Raw genomic sequence first — 19,435 nt, 5'->3', positions numbered from 1 at the left:
TACCAATGAGGAGAAGACTATGGATTACTGGCAAACAATAGCAGTGAACATACATAAAGTTCGCTATACGACACCATCACTTGTAGCACCGATAGCCAGCATTGGTGCTAAAGATGCGTCCAAAGCTGAGGAGCATTCTAGTGCCCCTCCAGATGCTAATTTCAGGGTATGCAATTGTTACTTGCACGCAAATTTGCATTTCATATGTTGTACTAATATATATTAACTTATGTTTTGGATATTGATATTAATTAGCTTGCTTGCTTGGAGGCAAAATTTGATGAATTAAAGAAATTTGTGGATGATTGTCATCACGAAGTGAAGCAAAAGATCGCATCATTAAGGAAGATGCTTAGTTCTGTTATTGACCAACTGAAGCATCAGGTATCATTTAGACAACATAGTATACTTTAGCGTTTCAGCATTATTAAATTATATATTGTAATTCAATAATTACTTGTTAGTTTTTGGGAACTGCAAAATAACCACTGTGTTTTGGAGGCCGAACATCATATGCACACCCATTCACCATCATCTTCGGTGCGACCATCATCCCCTCTGGTACCATCATTTGGAAAGCAAGCCGAAGAATTTTATGCACCCATAGACGGTTCCAATGGTAGGAAGGAGGATGACGATTGTACAAAACTGTTCGAGCCTATCGTACCTGGAGGAGCCTATGTGGAGGATTCCTGGGTTTTGGTGCCATATCGGCCTTTGCATTTGGGGTGGGATATTAGTACTTCAACTAATAGTCCATATCATGACCAATTAGCTAAGAGTGAGGTGGAGGCTTAGATGCATAAAGTTGGTGATAAAAGCCGATTCGGTAGAGTTTACCACCAGTCACATCATGTCATCTCTCCTTACATCGACCCCTATAAGAAGAAGGTCAAATTTAATCTTAATTGACATATTGATGCATCGAAGGAAAGGGCGTTCGATGAGTGGTATAGGGTGGCACCGAATGGAGCGACCATGTGTACATCTTATATGATGATGGGGAAGAATTTTTTTGCTGAGTTACTTACCCCTGCAAGATGGTTGAGTTTCGATGCAAGTTATATACTTTACTTCCATGTAAATTCATTGTGTTCGTACGTTTGGAATGATGTTTTATTTATCACCTCACACTTGTTTTTTTATTTCCTTTAATGTTTTTTGCAGCATATTGATACTATTTTGTATTTCATACGAAAATGGCGGTTTGAGAATGAGAAGATATTCACCCACAACAGTGCCATATTAGACATGTTATTTTGGGTAAGAAGATGGGATGTTACTGCGTTGCTTAATGTTATATTGATGACATTTTATATTGTATCTATTTAATTATTTAGCAGTCATCCATCAAAGGCCGTTATCCCATATGGGAGGCATCTCAAAGCACATATTCATGTGATTCGACACTTCGTAGCTATGTGCGTGGGAAGTCACCCAAACTTAGAGTGCCGTGGTGGAGATGTGATCATGTAAGTCTATACATATATTTAAAAAAATTCTGATTAAGTTTCCCAATTTGTGGATAATGACGTTACGGTATAATTTTCAGGTGTACATCCCTGTCAACAATGGAGGTGCCTATTGGTTGGCAGCATGTGTGGACTTGAAGGCTCAACATATGGATTTATACAATCCAAATATGGGAAATAAATATGTCCAGAATAAAGAGTTGGACAATGCGAAATGCCTTAAGTATATGCTGCCTTACCTATTGAGGGATGGGGGATATTACGAGAAGAATCCGGAAGTTCTTCCCACTTTAGAGCCATTCATGATGACCATGATCAAGGATGCACCCTGCCAAGATAATGGGTATGAATGTGTTGTCATTTCCAACCACTTCTATTGCTGCTGTTTAATTGTGCTTACGTGTGGAAATTCACGTGGTTGGTTTTCATTAATGTTATTCATTAATGCTATTCTGTAGGGGTGATTGTGGCGTCTTCGCTTTGAAATTTATTGAATACAAGAGCATTGAGGAGAACCTTTTATTTGGCCCGGAAGACACTAGCTTGTTTAGAAAAAATATGCTGTTGACTTGTACTTTAATAAATTTTCAATGTAAATCGTATGTTTAATATTATGACATCCTATATTAATGGTATCTTAATATGCAGAATCTAGCTTTAGTCATGATAATCGTTGACAAAATAAGAGAAAAGAAGACCTTTGGTAGTGATAAAAATTCAAACAAAGATGATTACCGATACGCTTTCGGTAACATTAATTCACATATTTTTTGACTCCAAAGAGTCCGCTAATGCGTGTTTTCGGCAAAAACATGCAAAATATACATTCATCATTGACCCTAAACAGAAAAAACCCCAAAAGTCTGGAAAAAATTCTCAAATTGGCAAAAAAATTTGATTACCGTAGGTTTCATCGATAAATACCGAAATCTCAGTAGTAATCGCATTTCTTCAATTTTTTGGCCCCCAAAAGTCCCTTAATGAGTGTCAAATGCAACAACATCCAAAATATACGTTCTTCGATTCTAAGGAGAAAAAATCCCAAACGTTAGGAAAAAGTTCTCAAATTGGCAAAAAATACTTGATTACTGTAGGGCCTTCGGTAATTACGGATGAAACCTACGGTAATCCGTTTAAACTGGCTAGAAAATTTACCAAAGATTTCATCGGTAATTACCAAAGGCTCTACGGTACATTTGACAACTTTTTTGGCCCCTACAAGTCTCCTAATGTGTGTTAAATGCAAAAACATGCAAAATATATATTCTTCAATGATTCTGAGAAAAAACCCCAAACGTTAGGAAAAAATTTTCAAATTGCAAAAAAACTTGATTACCTTAGGGTTTTCGATAATTACCGATGAAACCTACGGTAATCAGTTTAAACTTGCTGGAAAAATTACCGAAGATTTCATCGGTAATTACCAAAGGCCCTACGGTAATCACATTTGATAACTTTTTTGGCCCCCATAAGTCCCCTAATGTGTGTTAAATCCAAAAACATGCAAAATATACTTTCTTCAATGATCCTAAGGAGAAAAAACCCCAAAGTTCTGACAAAGTTCTCGAATTGACAAAAAAACTTGATTGTCGTAGGGCCTTTGGTAATTACCGATGAAACCTATGGTAATTAGTTTAAACTTGCTGGAAAAATTATCAAATATTTCATCGGTAATTACCGAAGGCCCTACGGTAATCACATTTGACAATCTTTTTGGCCCCCACAAGTCACTTGATGTATGTTAAATGCAACAACAAGCAAAATATACTTTCTTCAATGATCCTAAGGAGAAAAAACCCCAAAAGTTTTGAAAAAATTCTTATATTGGCACAAAAATTTGATTATCATAGGGCCTTCGATAATTACCGATGAAACCATCGGTAATATTTCCAGAAAGTATAAATCTATTACTATAGGTTTCATCGGTAATTACCGAAGGCCCTATGGTAATCAAGTTTTTTTGCCAATTTGAGAACTTTTTCATAACGTTTGGGGTTTTTTCTCCTTAGTATAATTGAAAAATGTATATTTTGCATGTTGTTGCATTTAACACACATTAAGGGACTTGTGGGGGCCAAAAAAGTTGTCAAATGTGATTACTGTAGGGCATTTGGTAATTACCGATGCAACCTTCGATAATTTTTCCAGCAGGTTTAAATTGATTACCATAAGTTTCATCAGTAATTATCGAAGGCCTATGGTCATCAAGTTTTTTTGCCAATTTGAGAACTTTTTCAGAATTTTTGGGATTTTTTCTCCTTAGGATCATTGAAGAAATTATATTTTGCGTGTTTTTGCATTTAACACACATTAGGGGACTTATAGGGGCCAAAAAAGTTGTCAAATGTGATTATCATAAGGCATTCGGTAATTACCGATGAAAGCTTCGGTAAATGTTCCGGCAAGTTTAAACTGATTACAGTAGGTTTCATCGGTAATTACCGAAGGCCCTACGGTAATCAAATTTTTGTGCCAATTTGAGAACTTTTTTAGAACTTTTGGAGTTTTTTTCTCTTTAGGATCATTGAAGAATGTATATTTTGCATGTTTTTGCATTTAACACACATTAGGGGACTTGTGAGGGCCAAAAAATTAGTAAAATGTGATTACCATAGGGGTTTCGGTAATTACCGATAAAACCTACGGTAATTTTTCCAGCAACTATAAATTGATTACGGCAGGTTTCTTCGGTAATTATCGAAGGCCCTACGGTATCAAATTTTTATGCCAATTTGAGAACTTTTTCAGAACTTTTGGAGTTTTTTCTCTTTAGGATCATTGAAAAATGTATATTTTGCATATTTTTGCATTTAACACACATTAGGGGACTTGTGGGGGCCAAAAAATTGGTAAAATGGGATTACCATAGGGGTTTCGGTAATTACCGATAAAACCTATTGTAATTTTTCTAGCAACTACAAATTGAATGCTTTCACTTCTTAATGTCATTTTTCTCTTACTTTGTCAACAATTATCATTAATAAAGCTAGATTTAGCATATTCTCGGTGGAAACACACACGATTAAAGTTGTCGGATGGAATTGTGGTGATTTTTTTACAACGATGGACAAATGTCGATTACCGACGATGCATCGGTAATTACCATTGGGTAGTAATAGCATTCGTGAAACAGTAAGAAACCTACAAAAAAATGAACACATAATGATATTTTAAAAACACAATACGACGGATGACTTTGCCAACAAAGCAACACATAAAACCAACATCTATTATGCCAAAACACATGTTAGCGGTTGAGCTACTAATTGCATTCCTTACTACATTGCATAACACACGAATACTGCATAACATGCCCCCATTGGCTTAATATAGCGTAGAGCAATTTATGGTCCTTCAGTTGAATGGTGCTGTTGGTTGGTAGTGCGATCAAGAGGTACGGCGGCCAACCATGATCAGCCGCTGTGACCAATCTGTTTGCATCCCCTGCATCTATATTGAAGATGCTCCTCTTCTTGAGATTGAATCCTCTTCTTTCTTGGTCTTCCTGACTGTTTTCCAATCTTAGGTGGAAATACAAGCTGGTTTATGACATCATCTTGAGCATGCCACTAACATTTATCTCCAAGTGGATATATGGTTTCCGAATATGCGTCACAGAGTGAGTCAACTTAGTAATGCACCAAGCAAAGGATATATGGAGAAATATGTCGATGCTTACATGCTTCAATTGCATGGACACAAGGAAATCCATCAATGTCGAATTCCTTGCATGATTATGTCTTATTTTCTAAGTTGACTACTCCAACGAACATGCCATAGCCAACAATTTGAAACTCGTATAAGTTCAATGGAATAACACGTAAGCCTCTGCCATTATTTGAGCGCTCTTGCATGATATTTTCCAACCAATTAGTAACAAGAGTTTGCATTGCAGCTGCGTTATTTCGACGTTCATACCCCTTGTTGATTAATTCTTCAATCATGTCTGCAAACAAAACAGCTCAAAAACATTACAAACTCTAGTATTGCCCTTCCTCCTCATGATAATTATAGTAGACCATGCCTTCTAATGCAAGGAAAAAAAACTGCTAAATTATAACAAAACCAATATAATATCAACCAATATAATATTAAACACAGTAATCACATAATAAAAACATTAAAAGTTAACTAAAACTATAACTGTGGATATTTAGATATCATAAAACATCAACAGCAAGTAGACTTCTCATATAAAACATTTAATATGTTCCCAAGAAGATAATAATCATCAAATGCGGCTCCTACCATGGACCTACCAATAATCCAAACCACAACAGCTGTGGTTCTTGTGGTCCTTGAAATTTTGAATAGAAACCTAAAGTGAAAGAGCTTCATGATACCATAATATGCTGACAACACAAATACAATTGAGTGAATAATCTTCCACCAGTTCCTTTCACCCTAAAGAGAAAAAAGTTCATCCCACATAACAAATAGCAGGGAGGATTGAGCATTTCTTAAAAATTAACAATGTTTCAAAACATGTGACAAATAAATTGCTTAATTTTTAAAATCCTAAAATCTAGTTATTAAGTGCACAGGAGAAAAAAAGTTCTTAGATAAAGGTGGAAATTCTGTGGTTTGGTAAAATAAAGTAGAAAGCTAAAGCATAGATATTAATTTGAACATTGTTATACAGATAATGAGGATCCATTAATAGTTCCAACCAAGTCAGAGATCAAAATGCCAACTCCCTGTGTGTAGAATGTACAAATATACAACAATGAAAGGAACTCAATGTTGACCTTAATTTGAAGGTCAGCAAATATGAACTGAACAAGAAGAATATAGGTAATAATACTATTGCACTACTTTGACCAATATAGGAACCAAATGGACCTCCAAAATTCAAAACATCTAAATTTTTTAGTCTGGCTAATGATGAAATGAGGAAAAGCAACGTATAAATTTTGAAGTGCATGTAAATGTTGATATCTATTTGTGCAATTTCAATTGGTTTACTCGGTTTTTCATATGAACACCTTATTTTACATTCATTGTGATTTTGCCTGTTTTCTAATATCTTTTCTTGGCTTCTTTCCCCTTAATGTGTGTGTATTTGTCAATACAATAGATAATATAGTGGTGGCTAACTTCCAAAAAGCATAATTGATTCGCAGCCAAACCGAGGAACTCATATAAAATGTCTTCCTTGCACAGGTCCCATAGTTTTCTATTATTATCATACGTTAACATATCATTGCATCTTTTAACATGAAGTGCAGAGGGAAATGATTCCACAACATCATAACTGGAGTTTGAGTTAAATCAATAAATGAAAGCCCCAATGGACTGTTTAAATTAATAAACATGTATGAGAAATGACTAAATTAGAAGGGGATAAATACAAAAAATATCAACAAAGAAAATGGAGAACAATATTTGTGAAGTATCTATTTGACACAAGAATAATTTACTTGAATAAAAGATATTAAAGTAATAATAATAATATAAATAAAAATAGAAAGAAAGATGCATGCTGATACAAAAAAATAAAGGAAAAACAAAGTGCATTTACATTGGATATTAAGTGTTATGAAGCGGTATGAATGCAAATACTTTAAATCGAAAAACTCATTCATAGAACTCAAAGAAAGGCATTGAAAACAATATCGCTAAACAATTCACTTCGTAAACCATGATTAATGCTGCAGAATAACACTACCCCAAGAAAACTTAACTCGTAGAGCCCAAATCCATCTAAAGCTACCAAAGGAACAGCTGAAAGTGAACTTAAAAACTTGAAGAATAGATATAGAAAATCTAATTAACAACAGCTTCAGAATTCCAATTGTTTGTAGGACAAAACTATTTTGGAGAAAACATTAAAAGGCATCAGTGCAAACACTCAACTGCCTTAACAAATATTTGACAATAGTTTTTGTAGTCGAGTTATATTAGTTCTCCAGTTCCCCGTTAGAATGAGAAGCCAAATTTCAGAGCTTCAACTTTTTAGCTTCCTCACTTCCATTTTCTCACTCCACTTCCCAAGTACAACATATATGTTAGACACAATTACATATGTAGATATTGGCTTAGGATTTAAACTAAATATTTTCTTTGCTAGACAACATTATATAAGGTTAAGCACATTCAAACATAAGACCAATTAACATTAAATAATTATCAACATAAAAAATATAAGCTTTAAGAAAACATATAGTTTTAACAAGAATGAAATAGTAAGTGGGATGCTTATTGTTTATTTTTATCATTTCTATGTTCACTACCATTATTATGATTCTTTTAGTCTTTGCTCACAATAAAAAAAACAAAAAAAAAAAAACAAGGAAATGACCTAAAATAGGGTTTGCAACCAAAAAAAGAAATAGGAATAAAAAAATTGTAAAGTCTTGAGAAAATGTTCCACCAATAAGTGGTGGGTTTTGAATTTTTAATCAAAAAGGTGCTAGGAAAGTGTACCATAAACGTTTATAGTGCCCTTGGGTGGTTCCTTATCAGATTTCTTCACCGAATCAGCACAGACAACAACATAAATTTTCTTGTATAGTTCTTCAAGGTTATCTACTTAATTCCTTCTTCTATGTACTCATTAAAGGATTTCACTCAACCTTCCTGCTAATGTCAAAGAACTTGTATGAATATGTAACAGCCCAGACCACCCGCATGAGATATTGTCCGCTTTGGGCCCAGCCCGCATGGTTTTGTCAAAACGCGTCTCTAGGGAAATGTATCCACACCTACTTATATGGCATGCTTCATTTCTCTTTCCAACCGATGTGGGATCTCACAGAATATATACCACAATGATGCATATGATATTTTGTGCAGTAGCCAATTATAGTAGCTCGTGTAGGAACCTCGGAAGACAACGTATTGAGGTTATTTTTAATCACATAAAGTGCAATGCACCCATAACTCATTGGAAGAAACTTAAATTATCAATCAACAAAAAGGATGAACATCTTGACTTTTAAAATTAATATTATCAGACAATAGAAAAGCATGATTAAGTAAAAAAGGAAAAATAAAAAGTTCTTCAACAACTCAACTAGAAAAATGTATTCTGATGTGTTACTTTAAGACATTGCATAAGCATTCTACTTGGCAGTCTTTGTCTTTGAAGAAACAAGAGCATGCCTAGAATAGGGCAAAGAAATGAAAAAAGGTAAAACTAAATATTTAGAAATATTCAATCAGAATGAGGACACAAATTAAGCAACTCATACCTACCTAAATGCATAGATGCAATAGGTCCTCCATATCCAAACATGTCAAAAAAGGGCTGCAAAATCAAGATATGCTTAAAAGATAAATTTCAATGAGTAAACACTAAGAAGACAGTGGACACAGGACATAACTTACAAACAAATTGTACTTCGAATATGAAGGAAGAAATGCATGCTAATAAATAACCAACAGAAACAGAAAATAAGATAAAGTACATGTACAAAATAAGAGGTAGATTTCTCTTTATATTCGAATGAAACATACATGCACAAGCTACAAAAGTTAGTGTCAGTTTTCACCATATAAATAAGTGTTTTCATAAGATAAAAGCAAAATAAAAAGATTTTGAAAACAAATTTTACCATAAGGTATGGAGGTTTTAACTGTATTGCCTGTCTTTTTGAAGACCTGTGAAGTGATGCGCCCATCTTTCCCCTGTATAGAATATATGTAAATGACACCTTTTGAGGAACACAAAAACCTCACAGAACATGGAAATCATATTTAATAAATAACACTTATTATCATAATAACAGTAATGAAAAATGTATTTTCTTGTAAGGCTGCTTAGGGTTTTAGTTCTTTCACAAATTCTTCTTCTGTTTGACTAGTGTATCCACTTTATAGGGAAAACAATTTCTTTAATTCATTATGCCTCTTTGAAGTACCAATAGCTTGTTCAAGAAATCACATCAAGAATGAGCATTAAAAAGAAAATATAAAAAGAGCACATAATGAATATGAAATTTGGCCAATTAAACACTAGAACAGAAGAAAATTAGCCACCAAATCTATAGGACCCTGTTATGAAACATATCCACTGACGAAGTCCAGGTCCGAAGGGCCAGCATAAATTAATTGGAAGTCCAGGTCCAAAGTGATAATATAATGAAAACTAATGAAAAAAGACTTGGTTAACTTTTTAACATTTGATGAAAAAATTTATTAGTGGGTCATTGTAAAGAATGACATGCTAAACTTCCAGAAGAAAAATCTTCACCTCTGCCGCACCAAAGCTTTCCATATAACCATTGGCAAAAAACATGTTCTACTTAACAGCTTAATGATAATGATGGAATTCTAAAACATAATACTATCTCCTTATTCATGCATTCAAAGTATAAACCAGACCAGAATTTCTAAATCGAAAAAAGTCGAAAAGGGATGAAAGGAGAAAGGGCAATGCTTACCTGCTGTGGTTGGTTTGTTATCTTCCATAAGAACACGTATCGTGAGTGAGGATAGGTTTGAGGGAAGATTGCAAAAAGGGGTTGTGTTGACATGGCATAGGTTCCGACCACCATTTGCCCTACTAATAAGTTCTGTAGATAACCGAAGCCATGAAGATAAGAAAGAAAAGTCGCCGGGAGAAGGAAGAAGTTGCTGGAAGAATTTAAGAGCTTCTATTGTAAGAGGGAAATGGATCCTAGAGAAAGAGAGAGTGAGAGGGAAAAGAATCATGTGGAGAAGAAGGAAAAGGAAATGGAATGGAGCAAAAGAAATATCAAATAAAATAACAAAAAAATAGATAAGAAATAGAGAGAGAGAGAGAGAGAGAGAAAGAGAGGGGGGGAGGGGAGGGAAATTAGATATGAAATGTGGTAGGTGGGATACTAGTAAGAGGAAGAAAGAAATTGTAAGTGATTTATAGGATAAGGGTAGAGTTGGAATATTGAAAAAAAATGGGTAGACAAAAAAGGTTTAAAGAAAGATGGGTATTTTTCATTAAACCTTTTAAAATAAGGACATTGGGCCAAATTCCCTAGGGGATCACTGGGGCAAGACCCAAAATTTTGGACCAAAATAAAAGGTATTCGGCCCATCTAAACTCTTTGCACATTTGGGCTTTTTTTAATCGTTTATACATATGGGTTTCATTCAAAACGGAAAAAAAAATATATATATATATATATATATATATTTTTTTTTTCAACCTTTTGCTGAGATGAAAAATGATTTATAAATTAGACAATAGTTATGAAGGGCCGGTATTAATTAAGAAGATAAATATCTAGTTTAAGGCTCAGACTTTCTGTATATGCCTTTTGTAACGAAGATTCAATTTCGTCCCTGACCCTCCGTTTTCTTCCTTTTCCTTTACCCCTATTGAATGATGATTTCCAGAATAAGTTTTTTTGCTGAATTTTTTAGCTAGCCGAGACTACAGAAAGCAGTACAATGCATCCTTAATTTATTTTATTTTGTTCCTTATTCCATTTTATTCCTAGCTTGATTTCATTCCTAAATCAAATCTATTATATTCTAAGTTTGTAAAATTTTAACTAAGAAAAGCAAGTGGCAAATAAAAATAATAAGAATAATAAATTCGATTAGGCTAACTATAAATGGAATAAGAATTGAAACTTGTAAAGTGAAGCCTAAATTATGGCTAAGCCACGTTAAGAACGAAAGTATAAAGTATTGTCATTATAAATAAAAATTGGGTTTTGAGTGTTGGTGTGACTCAAGTAGTAGCCATCTTTAATCTTTGATATGCTCCTTTTATAGAGCCTAGGCATTCTTGAGCAATCACACATTAGAAGTATGCATCTTTCCTGCCAATCATGCATGAATTAGACTAGCTAGCTAGCTAGGGATATAGTTGAATGTCATCTCTATAACTATATCTCTATAAACACACAATCAATCTTATCTTCTCCACTGCAATCCTGATGACTAGGTTTGAACGAATAATCAAAGTCCATGTCTAATTACAATTATTTCAAGGGGAGAATAATTGCATTTTGATACCTAAATAATAACATTTTTTATATTCAAATTTAAAATATTGCATTTGAAATTAATGAATTTAAAAGTGATTACATGGTTCAATTGAAATTTTGATTAAACTGCAATTACCAATTTCATCTTAAATGATTGATAAATGCCATTATTTCATTAGATAATGATTCAAATTTAAATATTCCTTGTTTAATATCAAATAATAATAATAATAATAATAAATAACAATTCCATCATAAGTGATCGATACTAATAAAATGCTTTGAACAAATTAGAGGATGCCAATTTGTAATACAATGCATAGATACTTTATCTTTTTTTTTTTTTTTTTTTGGGGTAAATTCATGGATACCTATCATGTGGCATATATATGGAGCCATTAAAATTGTCGACCACGTTGGGTTTTTAGATAATAATTAAGTCAACTTTTTTATTATTATTTTTTTACACCATAATTATGTCAACTTTATTTGAGGGTTTTTACATTACGTTTTAAACTAACAAAAGGAATTTCACTTAAGCATGATTAAACCCAGCTTTGAAATTATCTAGGAGCTAATTAGTTGATCAAGAACTTTGATTAACAATAGTTATAGAATATCCAAACTAACTTAATAAGTGACATAAACTATTTAATTAATTATTTAAATATAAGGAGTTTATTAATTGAGTGCAAGGTGTTAATCTAAGATTTGCAGTCTATAAATATATTGTTATTTAGCCTCCAAAATATATGGTTAACAAATTATTTTCCAAAGATTCCAAATCTGAGTGGAAAATACTTTTGTGAATTCTAAAAGTTATTTATGTACAACTTTCTTTGAGGGTTAGCAAATACTTTTATTTACTATATTTAAATGAAACTTGATTAAGCAGTTATTTATTTGTTTCAAAGAATTAGTAACGAAATGTAGCGATAAATATAAATATATTATGTGATATTATATTATAATGTTGTTAATTAGCATGAGGAACATTTTGAAGGCAAAGTAGAGATTCCTCGTCGCTACTACACTAACTTGGAATAAAAAAGTTTACCTTTTAAAAGATTCTTGTGCCTTGCAGCGAAGCTTTTAGGGCAGATGATCATGGAGGAATATGGACCTGACAAGGATTCGTACTGTCATGAGGGAGCATTCTTAGCCATCGGAATGACCACAGGACCTGTCTGAGACTATCACCGGACGAATTGGATCCATCCGATATGTACCATGCATTATATATTATGTTCATCTTTTTCTTTATTTTATGTTTCCCACTTTCCACGATATATGATATAACATGTGTATATATATATATATATATATATCATCCCTCTCATGTCTCCAATATAATAAAAAGACTCCATCATCTTCATCATCATCAACACTATCTAATCTATTATCTGGAGCAACTTAGTACGTGATTGGTAACGGTTTTTCTAATTCAATACCGATAACTACTTAAATTAATATATTCCATAATCTCTTAATTTATTTATCTAAAAAGATTATAAAAAATTTTCTGTTTACATTGAATAATTCGCCATAAAATTAAAATGAACTCAAGTAGTATGCATCGAGCTTAGAATTGTGAAATTTGCTTATAGAATTGCGAATTAATTATTATCTATGGGTTTAAATGTAGTCTTAATTATTGGATTCATTTATTGGCAGGGTTATCGTGAGTCATTAATTCTTACATTCAAGTGCAAACATCATCATGAGGGAACCTTTGCTTTTTGTTATTATTATTATTATTTTAAAATTGTTTTTACTATTATTATTAAATTTATTGAGCTTGAACTAGTGTAGCTATGAATTCAAATAATAATAATAACACTAATAATAAAAAGTGATATTGCATAGTTTAAATGATAATTACCATTAATGATAACTTTTATATCTTTGATTGGATTAAATTGATGCTAAAATCTCCCAAAATAACTATTATGTCTACTATTATGAAATTTATTGAAAAACAACAACAATAATAATAACAACAACAACAACAATAATAATAATAATAATAGTAATGCTATGTAACCTGATAATTACCACTAATGATAATTTTTATATCCTTGGTTGGATTAAATTAGTGCTAAAATTTTCCCTCCTCAACTAGAGAAAGAAAAAGAAGAAAGAAAAAAACAAAGATGGCTGTGCTTATTGTGTGACTCGATGCAAATGGCCAAATGACCTAGCTACCATGCAACTAAATGATCAAAGATTATTAAAAGTTTTCACATTTTTTGATTTGGATGGAAAGTGGAAACGGACAAATTTTGCTTTCGTTGGTTGACCTTTTTATTATGATTGGCTTCTCCTACTTTTGAACTTGTTCATCATCAAAAGCAAAACTACTGTGCCCGACCGCCCTGCCCTCCTCTTCACCTTCTCATATACTGCCATTACATTTTTGTTGGTTAGTGGTTGGGAATATCAATATTTATTATTATATTTAAACCAAAATTTCATGCAAGTTTATCAAGCTAAAGCTAGATTACTAGCTAGATATATATATATATATATATATATATATATCCTAACATACATTATTTGACAAATATTGTACAAATAAAGAAATAACAAACTGAATAATTATGGTTAAACTTCACGCTCATTGTGAAAAGCCCTCTTGTGTTATTAATTTATATTACCTAACAAGCCCATTATTTATTAATTTTGACGTAAACACACACACAGAGACACACACACACACACACACACATATATATATATATATATAATATGTGAAAATGGTTAGAACAACATACGAAATAACTTCAGTACGTATGATTAGTAAATAATGAACAAAAAGGAAGTCTTTTTTCGAATAACCATACTCAAATCTCTTCTAGGGGACAAATCTTAATACTTAATATATAGTTAAGCCACTACATTTTTTTATTTTTTATTTTATAGTTTAAATTCTTTCGCTCTAGATACAGAGAAAATGGATAAGCATACAAATATATATATTTTATGGTTTATAGTTAATCCGTTTCCAACGATTCATTCTATCAAAGATTTTTTTATTTTTTATTTTTTATTTTTTCTCAAGGAAGGGAGAGAAGTTTGTAGATTGATTTTATTTTCTTGAAAAAATCATCCCACATTCTTGATGAATACCCTCCAAGACAAGAATTAAAAAGCATCGTCATTCAAAGGGGGAAAAAGAAAATAAAAAAATTCAACATTCGTCCTCTTGTACTCTCAGTTGTTATGTGTGTGTATATATAAAGCAGAATTTCTTTTTCTGGAAACTATTTTTCAAATAGTTATACGACAAGTATTATAAGTATTAATGATTGATATTATAATACTTTGGATGCGATATATAATACTCCAATCAATGATTTAAACTAAAAAAATGAGTACTTAAGGATAGGTTAAATATCATATATATTATATAATATAGGCATTTATTATATTCTTTGTCATTTATCATTTTCCCAACTTTATTGTATGACCCACCATTGGCACTGGAAAAAGGCTCTAAAAGCTATGACAGCAATAAAAAAGCAGGCTATCGGATTATAGGAGGTGGTTTTCACTTAAAAAGGCACTACAAACACACTCCATTCCATGAGTTAATTGGAGATAAGCGGACTCCAGCCATTGACATTTGCCAAAGTTAAAAGTTAAAACCACTTCCTTGTGTCCACCATTATTTCAAAAAAGAATTATACCCATTTTATCTTATAAAATTCATAAAATCATAAATTAACAAACTAATTGCTGGATAATTTAATTCAAAACGTGGAATTGTAAGAGTTTCAAAAATTGAAGAGTTCAATTTCAAAAAGGAAGTAGGAGATTTCTAGTCTATATGAAATTCTTGTAATTTTGAAATAAATAAGGATTTATCTTTTTTTATTGAATTTAAAATTGATAGGTTTATGTTTTAAAATCTGTAATTTTAAGTTAAGAATGCAAACATTGAGAATAAAAAGAAGCATTGTGTTTTTTTTTTTTTTCATATTTTTAGAAAAAATGCTATTTATCACTTATCCCCATTTGTAAGCACTTAACTATTAATAAACTTTACATATCATATGTTAATTTAATTGACTATGTTTTAATATTAAAAATATTAAATAAAAATTGAATGGCCCCACTTAATAATTGCCACATAAGCAATGATTTTATCGCTAATCATCACTAGCAAACTCATAAAAGCATTCAGACAATGATAAATAGTTTTACAAATAGCAAAACTCATATTTTTATTTTTAGGGATTATATTAAAAAAAGCCAAAAGTAATAGTTTTTATTTAGAAATTTATTAGTTTGTCTCATCTACAATTTCAATATTTATTATTGATTACCCCTTGTGGAGACCACCTAGTGGTTATTCCACTCTTCTTTAGAGGGTTTAAGCCTTAAATGGCCCAAATATTAATTAATGACAATTTTAATGTTTTTTTTTTTTTTTTTGGGCCAGAAACTATACATTAATGGTTACTCTCCATTTAATGAAATTCGACCATTTATTTTAGCAGTTCAAGAGAACCAACGCTTAGACAAAAAAGCGTTGATAATCAAGATGAAACATTAATTCAAACAAAACAAATAGAAAAAGGAGGACCAAAACGTAAAAAAGGAGGACAAGGTAAAAGGAGGAGAAAATAGCTTTTTTTCTTGCATAATGAACGACAAAGCTCCATGCTTTGTTTTTTAATGGTTTTTCCATGGTCAATTTGTTTGCTAGGAAAATATATACGACATCATGTTTATCTTTCTGTGTGTGCAATTTGAAAAAAATGATTGCGATGGAAGAGTACTTTGGCTTCGGATTGGGACAACATTGCAACATTGGTGCATGCATGTTTTGCCCTTATCAATCTATAATCGAAAAAGATGACAAAAACTCGTGAATTACTTTCTCTTTTGCAGATTAATCGATTGTTTATATATATACAATACTCATATAATTAGTTACATATATTATATAAAACCAATATAATGGAATATCTTTAATTTACTTTATAATGGAAGGATTGCCACTAATTGTCTTATTGTAAAGTTGTTTTTCTTGCAAGTGGAACATCCAGAAAGCTAAGCCGTCCAACAAGAAATCTTCTTCATGCAAAACAAATAATACGATACAAATCAAATATATATGTAATTCAAAGCTTCAACTGCTTGAGCACGAAAGATTAACAAAATATAGAATAAAATAAATGAATAACGTTAACGATTCTTTGTCAACCGTATGTCCCTTTTTTTTTCTTTTTCTTTTTTTTCCAATTTTTATTATATTATAATCCTCGCGTGCTCTCATATATAAAAATCTCCACCAGTTTTTCCTATGTCACAATAATTTATTTTGTATATTGTTTATTTGTGAGTGTTTGATCGCTTGCTGAGGTAATAGAAATCCATAGATAAAATTAAAACCATGCACGTAACTATATATTTTCCTACAATTTGTCTGAGGCACTAACTTGTGCGAGCAATTATTTATGGTTTCAATGCTATAAAGTCCTGTTTGGTATTATTTCTATAAAAAAGTTGTTTCTGATTTTTAAGGTTTAAAAATAGCTTTTATGTTAGTTTTTGAACAGTTTTCTTTAAGACTTTTTAGGCTTCTAAAAGAGATTTTAACTAAAATTGATTTTTAATGAAACGTTTTAAACCTTTTATTATTAATTAGTAATAAGAATAAATTCTATATTATCTTACTTAAAGTTTTTAGATTAAATACATAACATTTGTCATAACTTCTGAAATATTGCTTTTGACTTTTAATATCTGAAAGTAGCTTTTGAGTGAAAAAATAAAAATAAATTCTATAGAAGTATTAGCTCCCACCTCACTTTGAAGTGGATCCCATATATTGAGTTCTATATGTATTGTTTTTTGCTAAAAGAGTTCTATATGTATTGTGTGAGTAAGGCATTGGTGCTCGAGAATACTATAAATTTATTCACTTTTGAAAATAATTGAACGCTGTTTTGAAAGGTTTTCAAACCGTTAAAAGAATCGTTAAAAGAATTTTTAACTAAAGTCAATAAAATATATCTTTTTAGGATTTTTTTATTCAAAAAATTAAATCTCTAAAAAACAAAAGTAAAAGCAACTGTTATTCCAATCAAGATCTAAATTGTTCTAAACATTATTTGTAATTTAAGCCTAACTTATATTTCTCTTCCCATAAGCAAAAATATGCTTCTCTTCTTCTACTTGTGACAAGCAAAAAAAAAAAAAAAAGAAAAGAAAGATACCTCTAAATATGGATATATACTTCCGCTCTAAATTTCACCTTTAACTTTTATAATTAATAATATATAATGAGATCTTTCTGATTTCAAAGTCACGAGCTAGGAAGCTGGGGTGTGCTCAATTCGTTGTCCCATAAACATTCATTGGTTTACGGCGTATGTATATATATATGTATTATATATCCCACCATTGTATGCGTAAGTGGAACTACAAATAAAATATGTAAACCATCATCACCCATGATAACAAATGAATTTTGGAAAAAAAAAACCAATATGATACATATATTTTGCCATAAAGATTCACTATTCATTTGCACACTTTTAATTGATTCATATTTTTATCAATTTTTAATATTATTTTTTTTTTTTTGGGTTAGCACAAAGTACGCATTTTATCCTTAATTAGCATAAAAGTACAAAAGGAAAACGTTGGAGATGTCAATACTCAAATTTATGAATTCTTGGCAGAGATTTTGGATTTTCTTGAATGTGAAAGGTCTTAAGCATTATATCGAAAACAAAATTGTAATCATTACCCTTTGGGAAATTATCAATTGGACAACTAATATTGTAGGTAGTACATAAAAGATCATAACTATTGATATACACAAAGAAAAATTAATAGGCACATCCTGATGAGAAATATCCAGATACTTGTAAACATTCCGTCAAATCAAGTTAGTTGGGTCTTGATCTGATATCCATTCCCACTTATATTATATAAATCTGAAGATAATGTGTGATTAATTCATGTAGGATAATTTACAATCCAATTACATCCGATACTATTAATTAGCTAGGAAAATACTATTAATTAGCTAGGAAACTTTTTTGAAAGTGATCCATGACCACCTTATAATTAAAGCCAACATTTTTCCCAACAAATTAATAAACAACTGACACAAAAAAGTTAGCCCAAAATTATTAATTTTGTCCAAAAAGAAAAGAAGCCTAACTTTAATAGTACTAAAGGGATGTATTCAATTTAGAATTTGAAGGATTTTAAAAGTCTTTTAAAGTTTTGAGGTATTCGATTTAGATTTTAAGATAATCCATACAAGTCTAATGATATTCAATTCAGATTTTGATGGATTTTATAAAAATCCATTAAAATCTAGATGTATTCAATTAGGATTTTATAGAATTCTTTTAAAATCTGGTATTCAAAAAGTCATTGATTTTAAAAGATTTTAAAAAATGATGGATTTTAATGGATTTGAAAGGATTTTAACAGAAAAATTGTGAAGAAAATTGTCAATATGAAATCCAGCTTTAAATCCAAAGATTTCATTGGATTGTTATAAAATCTTTATGGAGTCTGTAGAATTCCATAACAATCCATCAAATCTTTTAAAGTCTATAATTTATTTTAAATCCGTCAAACTCTAAATTGAATACATTCCTCTAAAATTATCAGAGGAGTACAAAACCTTCCCAAATTGATCAGATACAAAATTTAATTAATTGAAAAAAAAATAGATTTTTAAAGAGATGATCAAATTTAATAAGCTCAACCAGCTGATGATAAATAATAATATTGTTCAACCTTCTCCGTAATTTTTTTTTTATATTGTATGTTTAGTACATTCAATTTCTACACCTTATCTTTTTACTTTTTATTTTGCACTTAGATCACCATGACATAACAAAATAAAAACAACTTGCATATATTATTTTTTCTATCCAAAAAATAATTAACATCTTTGAAATCGATACTTTCATAATATTATCTCTCCACTATATATTTTGGATCATAATACATAATTAAGTGCAGCAGGCGTTGAAATCTCAAGTCATGTTTATTATGCTAAAACGATGA

At 31.0% G+C, this 19,435-nt stretch overlaps 1 protein-coding gene across 1 annotated transcript; it reads right to left on the bottom strand.

Annotated features, from left to right (window-relative positions):
* Positions 1 to 5,129: 5,129 nt before the first annotated feature.
* Positions 5,130 to 9,979, bottom strand: LOC132800395 (uncharacterized). Its single transcript, XM_060813964.1, has 3 exons — positions 9,857 to 9,979; positions 9,029 to 9,101; positions 5,130 to 5,418 (listed from the first exon to the last, which is right to left on the bottom strand). Exons 1-3 carry the CDS (start codon positions 9,968 to 9,970, stop codon positions 5,207 to 5,209), a joined length of 399 nt encoding a protein of 132 aa, XP_060669947.1. The 5' UTR covers positions 9,971 to 9,979; the 3' UTR covers positions 5,130 to 5,206.
* Positions 9,980 to 19,435: the final 9,456 nt, after the last annotated feature.

Source organism: Ziziphus jujuba, chromosome 1 (assembly GCF_031755915.1).
Source record: "Ziziphus jujuba cultivar Dongzao chromosome 1, ASM3175591v1".
NCBI classification, from domain to species: Eukaryota; Viridiplantae; Streptophyta; class Magnoliopsida; order Rosales; family Rhamnaceae; genus Ziziphus; species Ziziphus jujuba.
This window is presented reverse-complemented; position numbering and strand designations above follow the sequence as displayed.